Genomic DNA, 26,331 nt, shown 5'->3' with positions numbered 1-26,331 from the left:
TAAAAATACTACGCAGTCGACAAGTAAGTGTGAACGTACCTCGAAAATAGAAACGTGTCTCGAAAAATTTTATCGGCAGCAGAGGACAGCACGCACATTTTACCACCAGTCGAAGACGACACGAACTGACTGCCGGTGAAAAGACGTTCGAACGAGACCGAAGGCTCTCGAACGTAGTTTTCTAACTACGTTTTTACGTTTCATTCTCTGGCCTTGGTATTTTGCTATCTGCTTCAACTGTAAACAAATCAGCTAATTGAAAATCTACTACGAAAGACACGTCTCAAAAATATGACTTCCAGGAAAATTCTCGCGCATATTTTTCTGAGAAAAGTACGCACTGTTATGTTATGGTATACATTGTCTTAGATACTTTGCACAGAAAAATTTGTACTGTCCTATATAAACATATATCTACGTGTAAAATACGTATAACATATATAATATTTCACTGTACATATTGTTTTATTATCTAACAATGTTAATTGTGAATATTGCATTACATTATGTACTGAAATACTCGAATTCTTGTCGTAGAAAGGAATTTATTATAATAAATCTCTTTCGATGCAAAATTAAACTATAGGAAGGAAGAAATATTAACTATATGGTGTTAAGTGCGAATATTGCAGTACATTATATACTGAAATACACGAATTCTTGTCGTAAGAACGAAATTATTGCAATAAATCTCTTTCTTTCGAGGCAAAATTCAAATGTCGATGGAAGGAATATTTCAATTTACATTTTTCCGTATCTCATTAGAAATTTACATCACAAACTAGCATAATACGTTCTCTAAGCTATATTTTCGCACCTTTTTAACAATTTAATTACTCAAACACGTTTTATCTAACTGTAAAATGTCAGAATTGAGGAGGAACGAAAAGAGCATTTGAAGTACGAAAATTGCTTTGAAAGAAAGGAAATAATTATTTTTAAGAAATTTTCAAGAGAGTACGTCCAAAAATGTATTGATTTCAATAAACGTACGAAAGAAATCCTGGAAAGATGTAAGATTATCCAATTTTATTTAAAATTTACATTTAGATTATCAAAATAGATTGAACACCTAAAAATGAATTAGATTATGGCTTAATGGATTTTATATAACAATCATTGTTTAAGTGTTAAGAATACAGAATTTATACAATATCTGTACGCTAAATAATAAATCAATACAGATAATACACTTCCTCCTATTACTTGATTCATATCATGTCTAAATCAAAGAAAATGAGATGCCATGATATCAATGTTATCCATAAATGATTAATGAACATTATATTTATTTCAGTTTATTACTGTGTAATTATAATTACATTAAACAGTTTATTCTGATAATTAAAAAGCTTCCTTTTCAAATGAGCACGATGTATATTGCGATATAATACATACATGGTAATAAGTTCTAAATATTATTATATTTAGTTAGCTCAATAATTAAAACATTTTTATAAAACTGTGTTAATTAACTGAATTTAATCAACATCCGCATTCTAATGCAATTCGAACATCGAATAATCAATTAATGTTATCTAAAGCGACAAATATTGAAAAGACAGGAAGGTATTTACAATCTAAGATCAACGGCATTTTTGTCAAATAATTCGATAAGACTAGAAACCGTATTAATATCGAATATTTGCACCTGATAAGAAAAATGCTTTATCCATAGTAATAGGCGATACGTTTGCTAAATTAGTAGTTTCATATCATCATAAATTATATTTCATCTAACTACGAATAAAGAACTCACTTTGCTTTGGGAGAGCTTTATCGCAAGAATTATAATTTTACGTTGATTGTATATTTATATTATCTATATTGTAATTCACTTCACCTTTTCAAAATTCTGCTATTCCGAATAATGATATCAAAGTGAGAAGTGGAGGATTCCAGAACTGTTTTCTTACTTCACCGTGCGGTAGACAAGACGCGTTACATTACAGTTGCTTGATTTAAATATTGTCTATGTGCGAAAAGGAATTTGGTACTTTTCCTTAGTAGATTTCACGTAAACAGGAAAGTCTATTGACTTGCTAATTTGAGATGAAGTATCATTCCATCGTGCGCCTAATCAACCTGTTATGACATGGTAGAAACGATATCTTAGATCAAAAGAAAATGAAAATAAGTGTCATACTAAAAGGAGATTAATTTTATCACCAAATTAATCTGAAACGAATTCCGTCGAAGGAAGAATACAAGTGCTCTCCATCTCTCTTCCCCTCTTTTAGAATATATAAGATAGGTACATTTTAAACTCTTAGCACTTAACCAATTATTGTTGTGCAATTCATAATGAGTACTATCGGGGTAATATTTTCGTTCTTCGCCCTCGTTCTTATTGGTACGAATTCTTCTTTTCTTTTTGGATAGAACCACTGATTATCGTTGTATAATTTCTTCGCTCGTAGCTGTAAATCAAAATGCAGCCCAAGAGGATATCATCGCGGGTTACGCGCCCGGAATTAGCGGGATGACAGCCATTGATCACGCAAGCTGTCTGAATGATGAACTCCAAAATGATGCCACTCTGTCAAACTCTCTTGAGTGCGCTCGTACGTGTCAAGTCGGAAGAAGAAAGACGTGTTATTACAAGTTCGTGATTGAACGCTACCCAATTAATGGCAAGTGAGTAAAACTTCAACGATTGCAATCTGAAAATCTGATCGATTTATTATTTGCGAAGAGTTGATTTAGAAGATTTATTAACTTACCTTCGTTTGAATTAGTATCGTTTGCAACTTCGACGTCCGCAATTTTCGCAGCCACAATTATAAAAGTTGTTCCTCTAAATTTCCGCTAATTTATCTTTTGATTTTGCTTCTAAGAATTTTTAATGTCAAAACGATTTGTTACTTTCAGAGCATGTAACTTGTGCATGCCTAACATAACGAACACTTTGTGCCCCAATTGCCAATGCGTTCCGGGGGATGGAATACAGAGGATGGCCCTGACAGTGAACAGAATGATACCAGGGCCAACCATACAAGTTTGCAAAGGAGATTACATCGTGGTGGACGTTGTGAATCAATTACCCTCTGATTCCATCACGATTCATTGGCATGGAATATTCCAGAAAGGTTCTCCGCATCAAGACGGAGTCCCGCATTTGACCCAGTGTCCGATTCTAATGCACAATACCTTCAGGTAACTTTAACTTGTCCGAATACGACGAAATAATTTAAAAAATACTGATCGTATCCGAATGAAGCTTGAATTCAAAATAAATTAGTGGATTTTTGTTCCCGTAGGTACCAATTTCACGCTGACAACAGCGGCACTCACTTGTGGCACGCTCATACAGCGTTGCACAAATTGGACGGTATTTTTGGCAGTTTCATCGTCCGAGATCCACCTGAACACGACCCCCATTCGCACCTTTACGATTTTGATCTAGCAAATCATGTGATATTCATAAACGATTGGTTTCGCGAAGAGTCTACAAGCAGACTTCCGGGTCGCAGGGCTGGCCTCATTCAGCAGCACGCTGAGAATATCTTGATCAATGGAAAAGGAAGATACGTGGTGAGTACGTCCTCTTATTTTTCATTTATCCTTCTTCAATCACGAATTAATATAAAAATTGTATCCTACATTGTAAATATACGCACAACTTTGTTGTGCTTCGTCAGAACATTTAAGAATATGATCGAGAATACCATCACTATTGTAGAAATTGATAAGCTTTCACGCATATTAAGTTTCTACGTATACTAAGTCACACATAATGAAATCATTCACACATTACAATATATTCTGCCTCACATTCCAAACTTCGATACTACACTAGTTTCATATATTAATTTATTTTAATGTTATATGTTACAGGATCGCACTGGTGCTACGGCAAATATTTCCGCAGAGGTAATTACTGTGGAAGCAAACAAACGTTATCGTTTCCGTCTAATTAACTCCATGTGTACTGTTTGCCCCGGTCAATTCATCATCGAAGGTCACAAACTCACCGTCATTGCGACCGATGGTCAACCTATAAAACCTGTCGTAGTCGACTCCATAATTTCCCTAGCTGGTACGATATCAATGACGATCTTAAGCAGTATTGTTTAATTCATATGATTCACGTGATTTACAATTTTTTTTTCTAGGGGAGCGTTATGATTTCATAGTTACGACTAATCAGGAATCAGGCGCCTTCTGGATACAAGTTCGCGGTTTGGACGAGTGTGTGGATAATGGTGTCCAACAATTAGCTGTATTACAATACGAAAATGCAGCTAGAACGCCAAAAACCAAAGAACCTACCTACGATAACCCGCTTCCTTCCAAAGTTGTAAGCCATTTCTCTGTCTTCATTTAATATTTAATAAATATGAGAAACTCTGTGCTTGCAAATTGGTACCTGATACAATTGTAGACACTGGACGTAGCAGGAAATGGTTGCTTTAACTCAGCTTCCGGTCAAGCTTGCATTAGCGAAGTAACTCAAGCTGTGCCAGTCAATCCAAATATCCTGAAGGCGGAACCGGATGTGAAACTGGTCTTTCCTATAGGCGTGCACAATTATGAAGACGAAGAGATTTTCACACCTAACACGTACAACAACTTTCTGGGTAAGAATAGGTGTAAATAGCGTCTGGTTTCTTCTTTACCAAGCGTGCTTTAAAAATTAATTGCTCTTATTGGAATTCAATAGTTCCATCGCCAAAGAAAACGGTGATCATGTGGATGAACAACATAAGTTCAGTGTCGCCGCCGTGTCCGCCACTTACACAATTGGAAGACATTCCTGCGGGTGATATTTGCAACGCAGATAATTTACCATCCAAGTGCAATTCAAGAAGTGTGTGTCCGTGCATTCACGTAATTAAAATTCCATTGAACGCTGTCGTGGAGGTGGCCCTGATCGACGAGTGTAAGCATGACTAATATGGATTGGATATTAATCAAATTAATGAATTATTCGACACAAATGTGTATTTATAATTCGTTTGCTTCTTTTTCTGAAGGCCATCAAGCAATTTTCTGTAATATTTTCATTGTTCTTCGTTCTTCGTTGATACTTACGATTCCTGTTTCATATCTTAATAATTTTCTTTTTTAACGAATTGAACATATTTGTTTTATAATTGCAGTTGGTGTGTCTATGCTTCGGCATCCCTTCCACTTACATGGATTCGCGTTCCATGTCGTGGGTATGGGTCAACCGTTTGGGCCTATGGGAAAAGGGAGCAGGCAATTGACAACGGAGTATTTCAAATACCTGGACGAGAGAAACCTATTGAAAAGGAATTTAATTTCTCCTCCGGGAAAAGATACCATTCCTATACCGAATAACGGATACACAATTTTCAGATTCTACGCAGATAACCCAGGTTGGTAGCTTTTTATTTTGATTTACAGAGATTGCAAGAAGGTCTCATTTTTCGTGCGTAAATAATTGAATAAAGGATGGAAGTAAAGGAGATATTTTGTTTCCAAGGTTTTTGGATATTCCATTGCCATGAACTTTTCCATGTAATGGGTGGCATGGAACTTACTTTTCAAGTTGGAGAGATAACTGATTTTCCGAAGGCGCCTGAGAATTTCCCAAGATGCGGTAACTTCAAGCCAAAAATCAAAGTCTGAGAATATTTCGCGAATAAAGAAAATGGTAAATAATTGTCAACTTCTTTACCTTACCTTTATCCTTCAAGTAGTTTATTACTAGGTAATTATATTGCGTTGGAATAGATATATTTCAATTTAAGTATTTCAATAAAGAGATGCAATGTTTCTTAAATTAATGTAAGCAAAGTGGTGTTTCAATATATAATATATATCGTTCAATGAAACAATTTCTTGGATTACCGCTTGCCAATAACCGTGAAAAATATTGGTATCTCTATTTCGCGAAGAGAAAAATTCTGGAGAATCGTCACACTTGTTCGAGTAGCATCGTAAAAAAATTAATGATCTCTCTGAGAGGAACCGTTCTTTCCTCCTGCGAACAGTAACTACTTTTAAAGAGTTCATAATGCTGTAGGTCAAAATTTCGCTCAAATAGAGCGAATAAAGGACGCAGTGCGCCATGCATAACTGCATTTCTTTCTTTAACTGTAACTTCTCTCCACTTCCCATCGATAATTGTCCGATACGTGATACGATTGCTAAAGAGAGAAATGTACGTAACAGAAACAGAAATGCGTTAGCCTTATTTTTTGAAGGTATCTCGAAAACTATGAGAGACTCGTAGGATTAAGTCCCGTTTAAGAAAAGTCAAGTAGGCGCTAGAAATTATTCAGTAGTTTACTTCACTGTCAATAATTAAATGCGACCAGTTTGAGCACTTTTCATAAAGATGGCGTCAGAGGTTCACGAGGAGGGTCATCATTATCTGTCTCACTCTTTCTTATAGCATCTGTTTCACTCTTTCTTATAGCATCTTTCTCTCTCTTATCTCTAAAGCGGGAGTTATAATTTACCTCACTCTTTTTAAAATTAAGGAATTTCTTTATTTAATCAGCAGTACTCTAAAATTCTGTAACTAAGTTGAGACAGAGCAGCAGAGAAAAAGAAAGAGAAGCGGAAACAAAGTCAGGAAGCCAATCGATATACAGGGTGATTCACTACTGGTGTGAGAAATTTTTACAGCTGATACTACACCTGAGAAGCAACAAAAAAGTTCACATAAACCAAGGTCCGATTTGCAAAAATGACAGAGAATTTTCGTTAGAGCCGCACAGGGGTGAGGAGCGAAGTGTTTGATGTAACTTCTTGTAGGCGTGCATACTGGGACGGGACAGCAGGAAGCTGGAACTGGGAAGTCCATATTTCGACAGAAAAAGATGATTTTTTCAGCGGTTTTGGCAAACAAAGAAAATGGCCATGGTCAGAAATATTACACTTAAGAAAACATACCTGTCACTGAAGAGAGCTGTATAGGGGCGAGGAAATCTCTGGCTTGGGCCGGGGTGCAGAGAGTATTGGGTCTGTTGAGTGAGAGGAATGGCTCACATACGGACACTGCGGTGTTGCAGCACCCTCTATTTTCATTTAGTAAAGTTTGTCGTTAAAAATTTTCTTCTGCGTTTAGGATTAAAAATGAAATGAACCCTTTGAGTGCTATGAACGCACATACTGTTCACCTGCAGTTTTCACCATTTCACACAAAATTTCTTTACTTTCGTGTGGCGGAATAAAAAAACTGATTATATCATCAGAAAGCTTAATGAATAAATAAGTACTTGTGAAATTTGCTGCTCTCCACGTCTAAAAACCATTACCTAAATAGGAGATCAAAGTTTTTGTAATTTACAAACTTTGCCTCCTGCGACAAGTTTAAGCCTTTATTACTCCATCTGTTTTCAAGTTTCAGGATAAAATAGAGACTATTATAATAGCAAATCCATTGCTGTTTTCAGTATTATTTGTTATTTTCTTGTTGGATTTACAGCTTGGAAGATACAATCGATAATATGAGTAAAACTGCTGTTTCTCTAAAAAAAAAATCCCAATTTCCTCTGCCAATTCTGCAAATCGGACCTAGATTTATATGAACTTTCTTGTTGCTTTTGAGGTGTAGTATCAGCTTTAAAAAGTCACACGAGTAGTAAATCACCCTGTATACCATCTTCCCGCTCATTTGTCAACTTTTTGAGTTCATCAATTGTTTTACTTCGAGGTGATTTGGCGAAACGCGTGACAAAAATTAACGTGGCGTTCAACGAACGGAAGCCCCGCGAAAAATTCTCAAGAGTAATCCTCAGAGGTGAGGTATTGGTGATCGAGAAATCTTCAATCGGTGGACCGAGTCGACGATGATCGGCTCCCGTGGGATCGACGATTCGCTGGCCCCCCGGGTTCCTCGACGGTTCCATCGCGTTCCCGATGCTTAACTCCCTCGGACGTCTCTTTGGTCTCTCCTTTCGAACCGAACGATTAATAATGAACCTTCTAGGCTTGGTGAGAACCTTCTATCCGACTTTACCATCGACGTACCTTTCCTAATGTTTCTTGTTCCCTTTGTCTCGCTTCCTACGCCGTCTAACCTTCATAACCTTTCCACTATGGATCGCGCGCGGTGATTTTATTAAAAAGTAGAGAATATCTTTCCTAAGAGCGTATTTTGCGAAGGTTAATAGCACTCTGGACTGGAGTTCCATTAAATGGGCGAATAAACTCGAACAAATTTGGAACTTGTCCTTATCGCAGGGGACCCTTATACTCGACGTCGTTGGCGAAGATACGATTAAAACAAGTTAGAGTACTGACAGGAATAAAAATAAATATACGTGTTATTAATGGTTGATCGTTTGCCTGACATTCTTGCAGTTCTCTCATGGATCGTAATTACGCGGATCGTAATCGCTCACGTTTACACGATTAGTTATGCGGCGAACATTTATCCGATATTAACATGGAGCCGGCCAAACTTGTTGTTACCCTGGTTGATCCTCAGCATTTTTAAAGACATCGTTCTAGAGGTGATCGTCATAGCAGTTAGTCTTCTATTCTGGTACGACAAGAGATTTTCCTTGCCCATTTTCTTAGAATTCGTTGTCGTCAAGGTGGTCCCATTACGTAAGTAATCATTATTAATCTTAACAGCGTTTCGATCTGATTTTCATTAAACTTCCAAGAATTTCAACGAGCCACTCCTTCAGTATTCGCCAGCTACAATTGGTACTCGAACTCCTGCCTGTTTTGGGAGCTGCATCGCGCGGAGAAATTGCGGAAGCTGAAACGAAGCTTGAAGAGCGACTCGAACCTAATGGTTACCCGTTTGTGCATGAAAATGGCCGACTCGAAGTACAGGACGCGGTCGCTGATGACTCTGATATCCTGCGAGAGCTACGAGTCGAGCTACGAGTCGAACGACACAATCTCGCGGGTCATTGACGATCCTCAATTAACGCCAGCCCAGAAAACGATGAGAATCCTCGGGCTGACCGAGCAGGATGTCCAGGACGCGCGAACCAGGATCAAGGAAAGGGAATTATACAGAAAACTGACGGAGGAGAAAGACGAACTATTCTACATGAACGCAATCGACACATCTCGATACTTTTCCTTCGCTAAAACGGACTTGGATGTAACGCACACATCTCGATACTTTTCCTTCGCTAAAACTGAGTTGGATGTAACGCAGACTTGGAGCACGGATGAGGACAAAGTGTCGGAGAGGAAAGACACGGAGGGTGAAATTACCGAGGAGGAAAAGCAAGAAATTCCGGTGGATGAAGCTACCGAGGATGAAGTTTCAAGGAATGAAATTCCCAAAGATGATATTCCAAATAGCCAAACTACGGATGAAATTGCGATAAATGACACTACGAGTAACGAAGATAATAATCCTAGTTCTGTAGGTGCCATCTCTAATGTGTTTATTGGCTTTAGTAAATAATTAGTATATAAATTGGTACATGCTGTCTCAATGATTTTGTTGCATCGATACTCGAACTTAAAGACGATGTTATTTAATCAAGAAGTCATATAAATGGTTCTGATTGACGTTAATTGAGACCATTTTTTATAACAGGATCATTGAAATAATCTGTATCATTTATGAAACTTCAGTATCATTCACTTTGGTATCATTCAGATTACAGATAGCGAAGCTTATAGTTCGTTAAACCAGAACGATTCATCTTCGATAAAAAATGTCTCTATCGAAAATCCACGGGACTTCAAGAACGATCCCGTCTCAATTCCTATGGAAGAGGCAGACGCGTCTTCCGAGCAGCGTTCACCGACTGCGGCGAGAGATGAGACCAACGATGCAGAGACGAACAGAACAGATAGGGGAATAAAACGGTACCCGTCGAGTCACTGGACAACAGACGTCAAAGATTGCGGCTCATTTTCAAGGAAACCAGACGAGAACAAGTTACACTGTTCTGGGGAGACCAGACGGTGCGTGGAAAAGAGCTCCAGTCCCGTAAAGCTGCAAGCCCTCTTCAATTGCAGCTGCGCCGTGGACGAGTATCCGTTTAAAGAAAATGTTGCGAAGTGTCGTTTGCCCAAAAATGCCACGATGACGACTTCCACGCCCAAAGGAAGTCCTAGTAAAGAGACGATAGACAATAGCAATTCGAATAGCATATCCATTCAACAGAATACAGATAATTTCGATGATGCCAATGAAAAGATAAAGCTTGGAGAAGGTAACAGTTCACCTTTGATAGAAAAATTGCTAAAGAATGACCTCTTAATATTGAGAAATATTAAGAGGAAGGAACAGAGGTCGAGCGGTTTTACGGTAGAAGATAAAGCAGCCCAGGCTGTTCTCAAGATATCCGACAAGGAAGCAAATGTCTTCTCGAAAGTGAAGGATTTGCATGTGGCGAAGAACACATTGGTGAATTTGAGAGCTTTGAAGACGATCGATATTGAAGAAGATAAGCTGAAGCTGAAGATCGAGAATGAAATGCCGAATATGGTCTCTCTGTCTGTTGTCGGTACTGGTACATTATTCTCAAGCGTCTACATGGCTTTAATTTTTAATGTGATACAGAAAGGAATATAATTTCACGTTTCCTCAGGTGGCGGTTCCACACAGAGGCTCCACTTGAGTCCTCGAAGACAGGATGCTAAAAAGAATCCAACGAATGCAGATCTACCAGAGTATTCCTTTGGCGATACGAATATTCAAAAGTTCTACAAAGACTCCATGAAGGTTTTTGACGGCTGTTACGAAAAGGACTTCGCCAACAATACCGAGTTGCAGTGCGTACTGCAGCAATTGAACAAGAAGGAGTGGAGTATATTCCCTGGACAACCAGGACAAGAAATGTTGGTACCCGCCGCTTTCGCAAAGAAACAAGACGATCGTGGGAATCGATCAACGGTACAAGATTCTATCGATATTTCTCAGGCTAACGATCTCGAGGAAATCAACAGGTGAAACTTAATTGCATCAATTTGTTAGCGATATATCAGAATCCATCAATAATTATTGAACAAGTTGCAACTAATAAAATTGTAATTTTCGATAATATTATGTTTATACTTTTTATTGATACGTGTGATTACGATTCTGATTACTTTGTCCAGATACAAAATCTCATTTCCACCCTCGTCTTCGAAACTCAACTACGAGCCACTTGTTTCCAGAATAATGCAACCAAGGGACAAACGATTCCTCGACGACGCCTCTCGTCTGCCAAGCAAGATTCCTAAGTCCAGTAGCTCGAATCTAATGCTCAACGCCTCCACGCAAACCAGCAACGAAGTTCACCAAAGGAGCTCCAGCACCAGCCTCAAACGCAAGATGTTCTTCAAGCGCAAATATATGAGTGATCGATCCCGGAACGTCTCTCCAGCAAGCAAAACTGAACTTCGAAATTCGGCTTTGAAAGATCGCAGCAAGCTTTCCGCGCGTCAGACACCAAACAGATCTAACGATCGTCAAAGAAAACCGTACAAATTGGCGAAATCGTCGTCGAACAGAAGCGTCTGCGAGTGCAAAATGACACGGACAGAGAGCAAACGTTCGATCGTCTCCAAACGGAGGCACACTGGAGAAGAAGACGCTCGTAGATGCGAAGGAAAATGTGAAATACAAAGCTTTGGAACGATTCCCCTATCACGAGTGGTACGCACATCGATGTTCGACTCATTGGTCTATCGAAAGAAACCACCTGCGTACCCTAAGAAGATGAAAACCGAAGCCTTTGCTCAGAATAGTCTACCTGATGCTAAGTCGAAGAAAGCGTCGTCGTACAAGAGACTTTTAGAAACGACCAAAGGACCGGCAGACGGACAATCAGTGCAGAACTCGAACCAATTTAAGCGGAAGAGTAGAATGGAGGAGACGCTGGAGGAACAGGAAGCTCGAGAATTGAGGGCCTTGAAAGCTTACAATGAGATCACTCTGTTGGAAGACAAGAAGGTATTGGAGTCCAAGAAGAAATTGCATACGAAGAGAAATTCTGGGGAGCTAACGTCTGAGAGTTCCAGAAATCGGTACAATTATTCGAGAAAGAATGCCTCTGGCCGTATTAAGAAAGGCGTCTCTCAGAGTGCAGAGTCCATGTACGATGACTGCTTGGACAAAGAAAACAGGTCCACGGATGCAACTACGGAAACGGAACTGGTGCCGACTATTGCTGCTAGAGATAGCAAAGTACTTGGTACAGGTGGGAAATTCGGTAGCGTTTCGACTGAAAGATACATCAGCTGCTCCAAGTTGTCCAAGGTCAACAAAGTTACCGACAAACTGTTGGAGAACTTCGATAGGCTGCACGGTGGTCCAGCGAAGCAAGACGCGAAGAAAGGCAGACAGACTGCTGAAACGGATACCAGAAAACCATACACGAAGTACAGCAAGCCTAAGAAGCTGGTTGACGAAGAGAACGTCTCGATCGTTTCTATAAAGAAGTTGGAGGGTACACAAACGGGTCGTGAATTGGAGCGGACACCAGCCAAAGAGGATGTCAGGGATCAACTAGCGATACCTGAACTGTTTTCTAAGGATGAATCTGTTCATGTTGATTCTCGCGAAGATCGCACGATCATCGCCGAGTCGTTCGTCAAGAATGATTACGAAGAGGTGCCATCGACTTCTTTGGATGGTATGTGTCTTAAAATACAAAACGGAGATTTGCTGAGGACGATCGAGTCTACTGCGACCCAAGACGTTGCTTCGTCATGTTCCTCTACCACTATTGATCAAGGGGATGAGATACTGCCGATCGTAATGCGAGGTGAGAGTTGTTGAATAACGTTTACAATAATTTCGATTAATTTCAATGGTAATCTAATGTTTTATTTCCTTCTTTTATCTCTAATAGCTGACGCGACGAATGTGAATCAAGTCCAAACGGTGGCAAATCTTAATATCGGGGACCATAGAACGGAGACTGTAACGGTAGTGGAAGTAGAGGCTGATAATAGCGAAAATGAAGGAATATCAGAAGTCGAAACAACAACAGACGTTGAAGGCAAGGATAAATTTGAAACACTGCTACCCTGCTTCGAAATGATTCCAAAGGTCGAAGACCATCAAATGGAATTTGCAACGGAAATCGAGGGCTACGAAACAGAAGAAATTAGGGAACCAAAAATCCTTTCCTCGGAGTCCATTCACTTCGAAGAGTCAACTGAAAGCCAATTAGAAATCGTAGAAACTAGAAGTCAGAGCCTCGAACTGGTAGAGCATGAATCCGATCGCGTTCTGACGAGACCGATTGCGAATATTGCAAGTTTGATTAGAAATATGAGTCTGAACTACATCAGCAACGATGTTATTTTAAGCAACTCAAGTGCCTTAGGAGGGAACATCGTGGACGAGGATACCATCACGATGCTCCACAACGCGTTCTGTTACGGGCCCACGGACGCCACCTTCGATTTACCTGGAGAAATCCTGGCAATGGACGACGTTCTGAACAACAGACACGCGGCATCGGCAACGGACGAGTTTATATTTGAACCAGGCGCAGAAACGGTGAACGTATCCATGGAACAACTTCCGCCTGTGTCCCGCGGTGAGAACGATTTCGAGCAGGCTATCCATGCCGCCATTCGTCAAATCCAGAACATGGGTGAGAATGGCCAAGAAGATGGCCGTTGCGATCTGTACATCGCCAACGTGGACCACGAAGGCTTGCTCTTCAACTTTGAAGTGAACGAGATTGAACATCCGGACGCGAACGAGTTTGGTATATCCGATCTTTTATCAACCATGAATAGAATTTTGGAGAACCTGAACGTTCGTGGACTTAACTTAAGCAACGTGTCCGGTCTTCGATTCGAGGTTCTTCGAGATCCGTTCAACGATGTTGAAGATGAGATTGACCAGGTCGAGGAAGAAATTGAAGAAGGGTGCGAAGAGATGGACGAGCAACCGATAATAAATGATACCCTACTAAACCTTATTAAAGAAGATATTTTCACGGATATCAGATTTCCTATTCTAATCAAGTGGACAGACTTGATAGCGAATCCTTGGTTTGAATCCAACGAAGAGTCTCAAGACTTGGATGTAACGTTTAATCAAGCAGAACCTAGTAAAATAAACTTGTTTTCTCTAGCTGATGATAATAATGAAGAAAATGAGGATAGTACAGAAACGATCGTAGACGAATGTATTCCGAATAAATACAATGAAGTAATGAAAAAAACTATGCACTTCAGACATTTACGAAATGTCCGGCAACCGATGATGGCAACGGTATTCTCTTCGAATCAACTTTCGAATATCAACGAATACGACGTAATCGCAAATAGTTCAAATGAAGAAATAATAGCTATATATTTAGACGAGGCATCCACAAGCGACGGTCTTTTTACGAGTATTGCGAGTAGTTCGAGAAGGTACACGGTAATTCCTTCGGAATTGGTAGAAGATTGCGAAACCCACTCGTCGGAAGTAATATTAAATAAAACGTACGATTTACTGAGAGAGGTTGAAGGAGAGGATAAAATCCAAGGGATGAAAAGCATTAGTAGCAGAGAAGTCGTTAATACTGGAAACAATGAAGAAATAGAAGAAACCAGCTTCAAGTATGAAGAGGATAGAGAAATATATGAGAATGGTAAAGCTGAAGAAGATGCACGCTTAACCACCGAAGAAAACACTGAAATTGAAGGGAAGGAACAAGTCGAAGTTTCAAGCCACCAAGAAATATTGAAAAGTAAAGAGTCTGATTCCCTTGACGTCGAGGAAGGGAAGAAAAGTATGGAATCCAAAGAAGAGATGACGTTAACGATCATCATTACCTTTTGGCTAGTCGCTTTCTTCTTCTACATTCGATATTTTTATCGAAAAATATTTTCTTCCAAAGAGGTTTCAACGTCCACGTCAAACCTGAGGCCCTTCGAAGTTCACACAGTGCCGACGTCAACGTCCACGCTCCTCGAGAATTTGACACTCGTCCAAAAAATCGAGGAAGAAAAAGAAGAAACCGAAGCGGAAGAAAACGATTCATTCGAAATTTCGATTGTTAATCCTCATTTCAGTGAATACCGATCGCTAAATCTTGATTCAACTATGGATACAACGAGTTCAAGCACTGCGCACACCGAGTTCGATGATATTTTGAAAGAACTCGAAAATAAATTCGGGGAAATGTATTTGAACGATCGAATTTCAGAGACCGGCGACAGCATTTCGTTTTTCATGTCCGATGAAGCTAATTTCAAGAAACAAAATCCATCCAATATCGAATTGCAAAAGGGAAACGAAGGAATTGTTTCTGAAAGCTTTCGAATGGACCCAGATTTACAATTGCAATCTTCTTCTCCAATTAAAAGCTCAATGAGTAACAACGATCAATCGATCATCGGGCATCGATCTCACGAGGATGCTGCCGATGGACGTCCATTAATTTCTGACACAGAGAAACAAAAACTGTTAGAATTACACTTAGCTGAAGAAGAAATCAAGACTTTTCGATACAAAGACGAAGATTCTAGTTCATCCAAGTCTTTACCAATACGTGACAATGAAATGAACTTGCTCGATGGCTTTTCTCTTCTTCAAGCGAAAGTAGAAATGGACGGCGATAGCAGAGAACTGAATTCTACGTTTAAAATTGAAAAAGAAGAGTCTGGAGGTGATCGAATGGGTAGACCTGATGAAGGTGTCTTCTTGAAACAACGTGTCGAAGAAGTTACCGAAGAAGAAACCACGGAACAGAAGCAATCTTCGAATTCGCCTGAGATTCTTTTAACTTCGGACAGCTTCGATTCTACGTTCACAAGAGCTTCTGAAGGGTCACAGAAAGCCACGCCAATAGGGGATCTAAACGAATCTTCTATGGAGGAGTTCGCGATCGCTTCGAACGAATCGATCACAGACAGTTGAATGAAATTCGCATTTTCATTTCCTTGTTACTTTTCGTATATTCATTTTTGCGTATTTTATCGAATGGTGGATTTCAGCTTGATAAATAATTTTTCTTTTATTTACAACACATATTTTTTTGTTTTCTGTGGCGAACCACTGTTGGAACACGTTTCTTCGTTCTCTTCTTCCACGAAACCGATTACCACGAGCGATATTACGAAATTGATGTCGTTTGAAAAGGGTATCAGTTTTCTCCTTTTTTTTTCGTTCGAACACATTCGATTTTAAACAAAATATTGTATGTTCATCACTTTTAGGAAACGGAACGTCTGTCGCATACATTTTATTTATTTCGTTTCTTAAATTATATCTATATCGATTACCTTATACCTGTATCTTTTATTTTGTAAGTGGTTGCATGTTCAACTTCCACGATGCTTCAAACATATTTTATTTACGACGAATAAGAAAACGTATTTAAAAGAAGAATTTGTACAAATATTTCGCGCGCACACATATTGGCGAGGTTTCGAAGGCGAACTTAAAGGCTGTTAAAATTAAGACAGATTCAAGCTTTACTATTCTGAATATTGATTTAACTCAGACGACCTCCTATACGAGGTCCGTTCAATTCGGTTGACCTCTTATCCCGCTATGGCTGCACCGTGCCCCTCAACGAGCTTAATACAACCAGCTTAATTAAATACAGTTCCTGTCTGCCCCCTGCACTTTTTTTAATGACCGTTTAATCCCTCAATTAAGGAACGCCATCTGATTTTCTACATTCTCCTTCTATTCAAATTATTACCAATATCTTTCAAAATCTTGCAGTTTCTAAATTCTTCAACATTCAGATCTATAAACGTGTATAATTTTTATACTATCGACGTATATACTCGCGAAAACGTTTCTCGTTTCCAAAAAGTGGCTCGTTTTCACCGCCGCTATCCTCGCCATCGACTTCGCGCCCTATCGAAGAACCGATCGATCCACCGGCACGCGTATCCGCGATCCCAAGCTCGCGATTTCTTCCGCCGGCTGGTTGCGACTCGTTTGTCATTTCCATCGAAAGAAAAACTGGCCGTGGCGGCGATCGGTCGGCGATCGGTTCGCGAAGTAGAGAGGAGCCGATCGGTTGCTCAGTGTTGGTTAGCCACCGGTGTAGATATACGCATCGTAGGTGTATCAACTGCTTCGCGGTCTACCGCGGCGGCGTGTACTGTTCTTGGCACAGTTTCTGACCATCTCCTATTGCGAACGGACCACTTGCGCTGGACCTAAGCGGAATTTCGTTTGCGCCTCGCGGCAACCGAACTTTCATCCTCTTTCGCCCCCGTGAAAGCTCTCCACCGCCATCGTCTTCTGGTGACTCACGTGCCGGACACCCCCGTGAGGACAGCCGATCGCCCACAAGTGAGTAAATCGTAACATTCGACAATGGTGGTGACAACGAAGCTGACATCGCGTTTTGGTTGCGTTCGATTCTCATCGGAGGTTGAATCAAGAGGAAGTGATACTCGCGTGAAAAGTATAGATGACGTGTAATAAACGCGTTTGAAAAGAGTGTCGTAGTTTGGTTGAGTTTTATTTATACTGTATTACCGTGAAGGTAATGCGCACGAGAATACGGAAGATTCGTTATTGCTGGGACGTCGATGATGACAATTGCAGAGAGGCTGAAGAAGTAGTAGTAAAAAGTGAAGCACCGATTATTGAGGGAACTTCGGACTCCGTTTTTAATGCGCGCTTAATAGCCTCGCGAAGCAATTAAAAGCACTTGATCGCTGACGCCATGGAACATTTTTAACAGCTGTAACTCGAGCCAACTGTAGAACCGTGTCGATCAAATCCGTGGAAAGTAATTCGAGGCGGCCATTGTTGTAACAGTTGTCTGATAAGAAATTGACTCGCGAGCACGTAAAATTGCAATTTCGTACGTGTCATCGAAGGCATTCTTCCAACTCTCGTGACGGCGAGCGTAGTCTGTGTTACTTCGACTTGGTCGTAAAGTTTTAAAATGCAAGACAGGCGCGATAACACGTTATTATTGCAAAAGCAAATTCTCTCCGACCCATGGAAATTACTTGCAAAAAAGTAGCTCGTAATGTCGTAGAAACGAACGGAGAACGAGCTTCGAGCGCATTACGTCGCGTAATTGACGATAATCGGGGGGAATTGTATAATCGACCAGCTAGCGATTTCTTCAATTCGCTTGCACGATAAAAGTTGCGAGATCGCGCGACAAAAATTGCCACGGTTCTTTTGTTTATCGCGGACCGTGTTCGATGCGCAAATAATGTTGTAAATTCCTTCCTGCCCGCTAGTTGGCGAGGGTATAATTAAGATAACGAGTATTTGCGCGGCGCAGTGAATATTGCCATAACTCTTTTAACAAACTTTTCAATTCCTCGATTCTTACTAACTCCCGAACGCTTCACTCTTCAAACTCAAAATTCCTTCATTTCTAATTTCTCGAGTACGAATCTCGAATGTAAATCTTGGATCTTATAATTTCAAATTTCTTAATCTTCTCTATTCCTTGAAACTCGTAAAGAACCCTTCCAATTTCAAATTTTCATCTGCCTCCTCAACTGTAAATCGCATCAAAAGCAACATTAACACGCACAAAAAGAAGAAAAACGTCGTTTACACGTTTCTTGGAATCTCGTTTTAAATATATCGCTATTGTAAGCAGACAAACGCGGATATTATGAAACGTGAGGAAAGACTCGCAAAACCTAGTAACACTCGGATTACCGAAACCGAGACAAGATCCCCGGGACGCGGGAATTATTCGAATCAAACGTATCTTCATTTCCGATATGTTCATCGCCCCTTTTTACGAATCATCGTATTGTCATTCAAGTTTCTTCGAGTTATCTACCAGTCGAACAGACTTTGTTTGTACAATTTATCCGCGGCGAAGTCTTGTCCCTCTATCGCCAAGATTTCTGTCTGAAATTTTTGCTCATTATCGACGAACGAGCTAGTTTATCGGGAGGAAGAAAAATAGCGAACGCTACGTGAACTTTGATAGCTGTAGCGATCGAAACGGCGCCGATACCGCCTGGTTCTGTTTTATCTGCTTGCGTACTTTATATTTTTCGAAACGGAGTTTCGTAATGCTAAACAATCTGCCGTTTCTTGCATCTTTCCAATATCTGTTGCGCAAACGAACTTAGCGACACTTCGACCTTTTGCCTCCACCTCCGCTTCCCTTTCTTTTCGCCTCTCGTTTCCATTTCTCTGACGAGACGAAAATTCGTGAATTGAAAAGGAAAGCACAGAGATAAACGAAGCGAAGGGTCACGAAGTAAACGATCGGGGTGCGAAATGAACGAGCTTACGAGTGGTGGATCGCGGATAAGCCACGAAGATCGTACGCGAAAAGTAGAAGAAGGATACTCACGACGGCGAAAAGTAAAAGGAGGCCAGAGCTCGCGTTCGCGACTGTGAACCATGAAAATACGCGTGCATAAAGTGCGCAGCGGAACGAACGCCTTGATAGAGATGTGCGTCGTGTACGTGGATCACGTGGCCGTTCATTGACGACCTTTTCAAACACTTGTGCGAAACAAACAACACGCGTGGATATTGTTCGATTTTCTAGCACATGAAAAGTTGATAAAAAATAATGTCAAAAAGAAGACCTCATTATTCGTAAAGAATCTTTGGGAAACAGTCTATGCAACGAATTAAAAATTAGTAAGGGAATATGAAAATTGTATCCTCAATAGAAGCACACTCAAGCTTACACACTGGCCACAATTAAAAAGTTCAATTTATAAATTTATTCGGTACAAGATTAAGCAGAAAGAGAAGGAAAGTATATCCAGAAAAATCCAGCCACGAATGAATGTCCAAATTCCAAAGCCTTTTCTTCACAGAGCTTCTCCCCGCGATTCCTTGGCGAACGCGGAAACCGATCGCGCAATAGATGACACGCGACACGGTATCGGTATTCTGCGGACAACGCCGTGTACCTGACTCGGAGGACACAGCGGATGCTGCAGAAATAAATTTCCTCGGTAAAGATCCGAATCGGAAATTCTGATGACGAATTTCAACCGTGAAACATTGCGGTCACATATACGTGTATATAGTACATGGCATGACGTTCCTCACCGCAATCATTGGACGAATGCATAAACGTTTCGTTGTTGTACAATTAACAGCCTTAAAGTTAAAGCTTCAACACTTTTTTCTTTAAAACGTTAGTACGTTTTTATCAACTCAGTTTCTTATCTGTCTGCTTGGTACAAATTTTGCAATTGATTTTAAGCTAACTCCACGATGAGTTGGAGATTTGAAACTTTGAACGTAGCTAGGAAATGGATAATGTATAACGTCCTTCGCATGTTTACGTTTCTGTTCGTCATTATCTCGTATTCTTCGTTACCTTACATTTTACACGGACTAAACAAATAATGATAAAGGGGATGCAAAGTAGAGGAAGACTCTCGATCGGTTTCAACCTGCCCAATTTCGAGATAGGTCGAGGACCTTTGTTTCATCACGATCAAGGAATTTCCATGGCATGAGAGAATTGCGAATAAAAAGCTCGCTTGATATTGATTCTCCGCTATTGGTTTCATGGAAAGACAGCGCCCTGGTCGAAGAAACGGAAATGACTGACGTGTTGGTAGCCAACCGACCTGGCCCGTTCTTTCCTCGCTTCCGATTAATGCCTGTTTCTGGGTCATCAAGAATAATTGGAACAGAAGCAACGTAAACACGCGTGTCAAATGGTCTTCAATTTGTTTCTCTTTTTCAGGTTAATTATAACATACGATCTGCCTAAATTTAACACAGATAACCCACCATTGCAATTTCCTCTGGTGCTCGCGCTCGAAACGATTAATTCGTGTCCTTTAAATCTATTCTCACTGGCCACTATTCGCAATAAATTATTTCCTCTTTCACCCCTTAGCACTCGAGGATTTCATTGAAAATTCGTCTTGAAACTGGAGGGTTTCTCGATGAAGACAATGCGAATAATTTTCACGAAACGAATCGTACCAACTACATTTATTCTGTTAGCAAATTACAAATGTTATGTAAGTAATAACGCTATTATTGTTTCTTTCGAGTGCAAAGGGTTAATTTCATTCTATTATGTTTTAGACAGTTCTACTTTGTTTCCCCTGAATTTATTCGATTCGTAAAACTACCTCTAACTCACCAACCCCTGTACATTGTAGCAAGTACATTAACCGTGGAGTAAACGTGTCATTTCAGTCAGACCTCCAAGATCCCGTTCTGCGCGAATATATTACGTATACCCCAAATCAGTTCTTGAAAGAAAACATTGTAACTGGCCTTCGTATCCGCAAGCGAAACCGCCGTCTCGTGGAAAATAACATCTCGAGGCCGAGCGTGATCTCCAACTCGATGACGCGACAAGTTTTTTTACAAAGAATGCGGCAAACAGACTATACAACAGAACGATTCTATACGTGTATTAAAATCCGCGAATTAATCGATCGTAACTGTTCTTTCTTCCGTTGGATATTTCTTTCCAAGCCGATCCGCAATCAGAAAAAAATTGAATCAGGGCGATGATTAAAGGACGACCGCAGTCGCGGTTTTTCCACGATTTCGCCTTTGACATTGAATGGCATTGATTCACCTAACATGAGCTAATTCCGTGTGTCACCACTATCTATAATTTTCACTGCTAGTTACGTACAACTATTATTATATCATCGTTATGTTCTCACGAGAATGATTATTACAGTCGCCGTCTGTGGTCATGGTTTGCGATAATAGATAGTGATTTAATTAAATTTTGCAATTTGATCTTTGAGAGTACGTACAAATTATATCGTATTATTAACAACAAACGGAAGCTGCGCGTTTGAATATTTGTAAACGTCTGTCGCTAATTTTTGTCTTCCGTATCTTTTGCCAATAAAATACCTTATCTGCACGTTCCTTTCTTTTTTCAAGGTGTATTTACAAAGACCAGGTTTTCAAGAATTTTAACGAACTTCGATTAAACTTAATTGCACCAACTATAAATGTTTCAAATAATTCACGGATTTTCTCTGGAGTATTGAGAATGTTCGGAAAATTAAACAAAAGGGACCAAATTTGTCTTCAAATTGCTTTTACGTATGAACTAAAATAATTTCTTTGCCTTTTAACCCTCTGAACTCGAAAGAGAGCAACAGCTTCCTTTACAGTTAAATAAACAAAATTTTCCTCAACAGATTTAATTTGTAATTTGCTAACAGGATAAACTAAGTTATTACGATTTATTTATGTCCTCGCGTTACGAACTTAAAGTTATTCGCATTGCCTCCATCGAGGAGCCCTCCAGTTTCAAGAAAAATTTCAAATACCTCCGCTTCGTTGCCCTCGAGTGCAAAGGGTTCATTTAAATTCTTCAACTCGCAAACATCTTCCTATCGAGCCGTCCTTACGTTCTCCAGATCGACTGAAATCACGATTAGCCGCGAGCGACCACTTCCTCTCCCTTTCTATTATTCAGAGGATAAAAGTTTCGAGGAACATCGACGGGAGGAGCCGATCGTGTACAAGCGATCGGTTCGTGTCCCGCGTCGTTTAACGGTCGTATAAATCACCGATTCGTGCGTTCTAAGGTGAGGCAGAAGTGGAGCGGGCGAAGAACCGTGCGGTGGCCAATGTCAACCGACTGGTTGATCGTTCATAGGAGACGCGTTTCCTTTTTCGCGCGAGGTGAACCGGAGGGAAATCACGGGAACAAGGGCTCGCGATGCGTTTCCTTATGGGGCGCGGCGGACCTCGTACGAGCTTCGTGGCTCACCGTGACCCCCACAGTCGCCTCTATCTTCGCCTTTTCCTGATTCTCGTCCTTTCTCAACGTTCGAGCTCTCCGTACGCGATCATTTTTACCGATTTTCTCTTCCTTGCTGTCGCACGACGCTCGTCACGTGTACGCGCGCGTTCCAGTTCTCGCATTTAAAATCGTACTCTGGCGTGGCTAAACGAATTCGATGCCGTGGGAGAACGTTGAAACCCGTTAAAAAACGATTCGCTGAAAAATATGCGCAGTTCGGTCGGTAGCAGTTTTTGCGAGCTACGCTCTCGAAGTTTTCTGCAATCTTGTTGATAACCATTGGTCCGCATTGTAATAAGAAGCACGTTGTATCGTCGAGATACGATCGATGTCCTCCCTCTTGGATTCTAATAGTTTGACCAAGGTTTTCCAGCTGACTATAGGGTTTCGTGCGGTTTGGCGACCGGATACGACAGCCTGGAGAAATAATAAACGCGGAAAGGAAGGTCAGCAACGGGTAGCACGGCGAACAAGCGAAAATAGACGCTAGCCACCTATGCCAATGACCCATATTTCCCTCTATTTTCGGCGCGTCGTAAACGAAACTTTGTCGTTTTAATGTCACGCGGTCCGAAATCGCGACCATCGTGGTTCCGCTTGACTTTTTCTACGATCTCGCCGATCCTCGGCCCACTCCCCGACTTCAATCGCTGCTCATCGACTACTTTCTACCTCCGCCGCCAACTCGGTTAGATCGTCGGTGACGCAATTCGATTTGCATGCGAATGACATTTAGACATTTCCATGCGGCTTTTAACGCGAAATAAAAATGAATAAGGAACGGCGTGTCCAACGTGATGTCAGCCACGGTATAATACCCGCGGGTGTTAACGCGTCGATTACGCCATGCGGGTGTGCGAACAGTTTATGGTTGTTGCGGAACGAGCGATTCGAATAAAAGAAAACGAAACGTTCCGTGACATTTAAGTCGATGCGAGTAATCTGAACGATGAACTTGGACCGTTTCGTCCCGTAACCGCCCAAATTGGACTTCTCGACGACTCGCAACGAGGAAAGCCTCGTTGGCCACGGAGTATCCGTGGCATCGCGATTCCTCGCGTGTAGGGATACGTAAACGAGAAATATTACAACCGGCTAGCGAGAAAACGAGCACGGAACGCTGATTCGACGAGAATAACGAATTGGTTGTCGATCAGCTTTAAAAATACTCGAGCACCGCTCCTATTCTAATTCTACCCACGATCTAAATTCCATCGGCGTACCTGCTCGGCATTCACGCGGTTACAACAGATCGATGGAATAATAAGAAAAGCTAACTGTTTATCGTTTCATCTTGCATGAAAATTCGAACGCTACTCGTGCCGATATCGTTCACGTTGCCTCTTTTTCTTCTTTTTTTCAGAATGCAGCTGACGTCGTGCTTCGGTTTTTACTCGCTAAAAGCGGGGACACTGTTCACTGGGGTTTTAGGCATAGTAAGTGAAATGTAAACCAACCAAATACGACCCCTGACAGTTTAAACATGTTCCACTTGTTTTCTTACGCTCGATTCGTTGCGAAACAGATTCTGTCCATCATCTCGCTGGTATTGATCTTCACTCTGAACGTCGAATGGAAAACGATACTGATCGACGTGGTGGACCAGAGTATCGTCAGGATCATTTTCGCGATAAACCTCTGCATGACTATACTGATCTCGCTGTTGCTCATAATAGGCGCCCTCAAGGTAAGAGGACAGCTCATGCTCAATTTCACTCGACGGATCACGAGCTGTGCGAATATCTCTTTACTGTAACATCGCACGCGTGTTGTTCTTGCAGAGAAATACGTTCATGATGCTACCATGGGTGGTTCTAGGCCTGATCTTAGCAATTGGCCTATTAGTGAGCGTTATCTACACGTCCATCATGTTCTTCGTGAATCAATTAGTAATTAATGGTATTTTGTGGCTTGTCGTCGGTTTGATAGCAATTGGTAAGTTGTTACTTGATTTTCTCGTCGATCTTCCTCGTCTTCCGTCACTTTGGATTTTCGTGGAGCTCTCCTAAAACATTTTAAGTTGCGTCAGAAGCCTAAAAGTATTAAACAATACAAAGAAATATAAAAGCAGAAGTAGATAGAAATATATTGATCCAAGTTTTCGGAGACAAAGTGATCTTGCAGATTAGAGACGATAAGAACAATATTTCGATCATGTTGAAGCGTTAACTTTATTAAAAATTGATGCCAATATGTATTATATTTTCAGTAATCTACACGTACTTGTGGCTGGTTGTGTATAGTTACTTCCAACAGCTGAGGTACGACAAACTGAATAGTAGAATAGGTCCATACGGAAGGCCGTACAATTATCGACGACCCTGAAGCAAATTGATCTCGTAAAGGAAAAAACGGTCCAGAGGTTTCCTTTTCTCGAAGGAATTAGACTGTCCTTTTTTCCTTCTCCTTTCTCTTAACGGAAAAGTAACCGCAATCGCACGAAAGAACAGTCTAATCGCTTCGAAAGGAGTTACATAAAGTTCAATTAGCGCAATCGCACCAAAGCACGAGGCATCGCCTCCCGTCGATAGTGGATTTATCGAAAATCGCGCGATCATATTTATAAAGTAAGACTAATCGCCAAGAGTAGATTAAAATATATATGTATATAAGCCACTGAGATGCTCCCTCGAATGATAATCTGTATCTTTTTCAAGCTGTAATCCGTGAATTTTATGTCTTTTATTTATGCGAGCAATGTTGAAAATTCTCGAAACTGATTGTGTTTCACCCAATATCACTTCTATCCTTTATATTTTTTTTAAATAAAAATTGCGTAAGCTTTGTTTAAAAGAAGAATAAATCGTGAGAATAACAAAGACAAAAGTGTATCACAAAGCACAAATTTTTTTTCATCTGTCATGAAAACTACATCTGATTACTGAGGAAATGCGTAATGTACAAAACGAAGAACGAGCATCGTTCGAGGGTGCGAGCAGGGGTTAAACGTACGCGTCGAGATCGCGAGGGGAAAAATACAGTTTTCCCTGTTTGGAAACCGATACTGCCGGTTCGCCAGTGCGCGATCAGTCAAAAAGCCGAGAAGAAGGCTGATCCCCAGCGATACCAAAATAGATTCCATTTTCAAGGATTACGAAAATGTTAAGCGTATGCAAAAATACAGGCGTTGCCACATCGCGAGAACCAGTCTCTCCTACGCAAGGTCCACGACTGACTTTATTTATTTTTCTGCACACCACTTTTACTCTCTTCTACCCGTCTCTCTACCGATTGTAACTATTGTTACGGACTGTACACAATAAATTATTCTTTATAACATCTTCTTTCCTTTCTCCCATCTAAATTCTTTCACATCTTCTTCTTCCATATTTTTTCTTACGTACACAGATAATTTTTACACACGTGTAACGTAATACTTACTGCTCAAAAGTTGCTGGATAAACCGCTGTTCTCGATAGGGCGTAGTTTCGTACAAAAATTGCGAACGAAAGTATCTGAAATAATTTCATTCGTGGTTAGTATTACAGTTACACGTAATAGAATAGTAAAATGCAATAGAATTGATTTTTACAAAGTTATTTTCAACAATACAACGTAATTAACACGTAATTAAAGAAATTGTATCGAATAGGTTTTTTATTTCCAAATTGTTTCATTTCTAAGTTATGGTATTTAATATACAGGATGAAAAAAGGGTATCAGCACTTTATTTATTTACTGCACGCAGTGCTGTTCGAATGCTGATACCGTCTGTCAATGCCATTCATTCATTAATTTTCTCAATGGTGGAGTAGGGTGACATTTTTCC

The 26,331-nt window shown here is 40.4% G+C and overlaps 3 protein-coding genes across 3 annotated transcripts; all 3 read left to right on the top strand.

The window, feature by feature from the left end:
- Positions 1 to 2,287: 2,287 nt before the first annotated feature.
- Positions 2,288 to 5,595, top strand: LOC143429222 (uncharacterized). The gene is made up of 10 exons (XM_076904729.1): positions 2,288 to 2,353; positions 2,421 to 2,637; positions 2,872 to 3,156; positions 3,261 to 3,534; positions 3,838 to 4,039; positions 4,116 to 4,300; positions 4,385 to 4,580; positions 4,664 to 4,882; positions 5,103 to 5,342; positions 5,450 to 5,595. The coding sequence occupies exons 1-10, from the start codon at positions 2,305 to 2,307 to the stop codon at positions 5,593 to 5,595; spliced, it is 2,013 nt and encodes a 670-aa protein (XP_076760844.1). The 5' UTR covers positions 2,288 to 2,304.
- Positions 5,596 to 7,836: 2,241 nt separating this feature from the next.
- LOC143429270 (uncharacterized) lies at positions 7,837 to 9,352 on the top strand. The gene is made up of 4 exons (XM_076904800.1): positions 7,837 to 7,911; positions 8,083 to 8,206; positions 8,281 to 8,529; positions 8,613 to 9,352. Exons 1-4 carry the CDS (start codon positions 7,837 to 7,839, stop codon positions 9,350 to 9,352), a joined length of 1,188 nt encoding a protein of 395 aa, XP_076760915.1.
- Positions 9,353 to 22,810: 13,458 nt separating this feature from the next.
- LOC143429050 (uncharacterized) lies at positions 22,811 to 25,839 on the top strand. Its single transcript, XM_076904426.1, has 5 exons — positions 22,811 to 22,830; positions 23,926 to 23,998; positions 24,088 to 24,249; positions 24,344 to 24,497; positions 24,772 to 25,839. Exons 2-5 carry the CDS (start codon positions 23,927 to 23,929, stop codon positions 24,885 to 24,887), a joined length of 504 nt encoding a protein of 167 aa, XP_076760541.1. The 5' UTR covers positions 22,811 to 22,830; position 23,926; the 3' UTR covers positions 24,888 to 25,839.
- The last annotated feature ends 492 nt before the right edge of the window (positions 25,840 to 26,331 follow it).

This window comes from Xylocopa sonorina, chromosome 11 (genome assembly GCF_050948175.1).
Source record: "Xylocopa sonorina isolate GNS202 chromosome 11, iyXylSono1_principal, whole genome shotgun sequence".
In the NCBI taxonomy this organism is placed as follows: Eukaryota; Metazoa; Arthropoda; class Insecta; order Hymenoptera; family Apidae; genus Xylocopa; species Xylocopa sonorina.
The sequence above is the reverse complement of the archived record's forward strand: the minus strand, read 5'-3'. Positions and strand labels throughout refer to the sequence as shown.

Bases quoted from the DNA above. Each gene is read 5' to 3' on its own strand.
- LOC143429050 (XM_076904426.1), top strand. From the start codon at position 23,927: ATGCAGCTGACGTCGTGCTTCGGTTTTTACTCGCTAAAAGCGGGGACA. The intron at 23,999-24,087 runs GTAAGTGAAATG...GTTGCGAAACAG, and splicing joins TCACTGGGGTTTTAGGCATA to ATTCTGTCCATCATCTCGCT. The intron at 24,250-24,343 runs GTAAGAGGACAG...TTGTTCTTGCAG, and splicing joins TCATAATAGGCGCCCTCAAG to AGAAATACGTTCATGATGCT.
- LOC143429270 (XM_076904800.1), top strand. From the start codon at position 7,837: ATGCTTAACTCCCTCGGACGTCTCTTTGGTCTCTCCTTTCGAACCGAA. The intron at 8,207-8,280 runs GTTAGAGTACTG...ACATTCTTGCAG, and splicing joins CGAAGATACGATTAAAACAA to TTCTCTCATGGATCGTAATT. The intron at 8,530-8,612 runs GTAAGTAATCAT...CCACTCCTTCAG, and splicing joins CGTCAAGGTGGTCCCATTAC to TATTCGCCAGCTACAATTGG.
- LOC143429222 (XM_076904729.1), top strand. From the start codon at position 2,305: ATGAGTACTATCGGGGTAATATTTTCGTTCTTCGCCCTCGTTCTTATT. The intron at 2,354-2,420 runs GTACGAATTCTT...CTTCGCTCGTAG, and splicing joins CTTCGCCCTCGTTCTTATTG to CTGTAAATCAAAATGCAGCC. The intron at 2,638-2,871 runs GTGAGTAAAACT...TGTTACTTTCAG, and splicing joins CGCTACCCAATTAATGGCAA to AGCATGTAACTTGTGCATGC.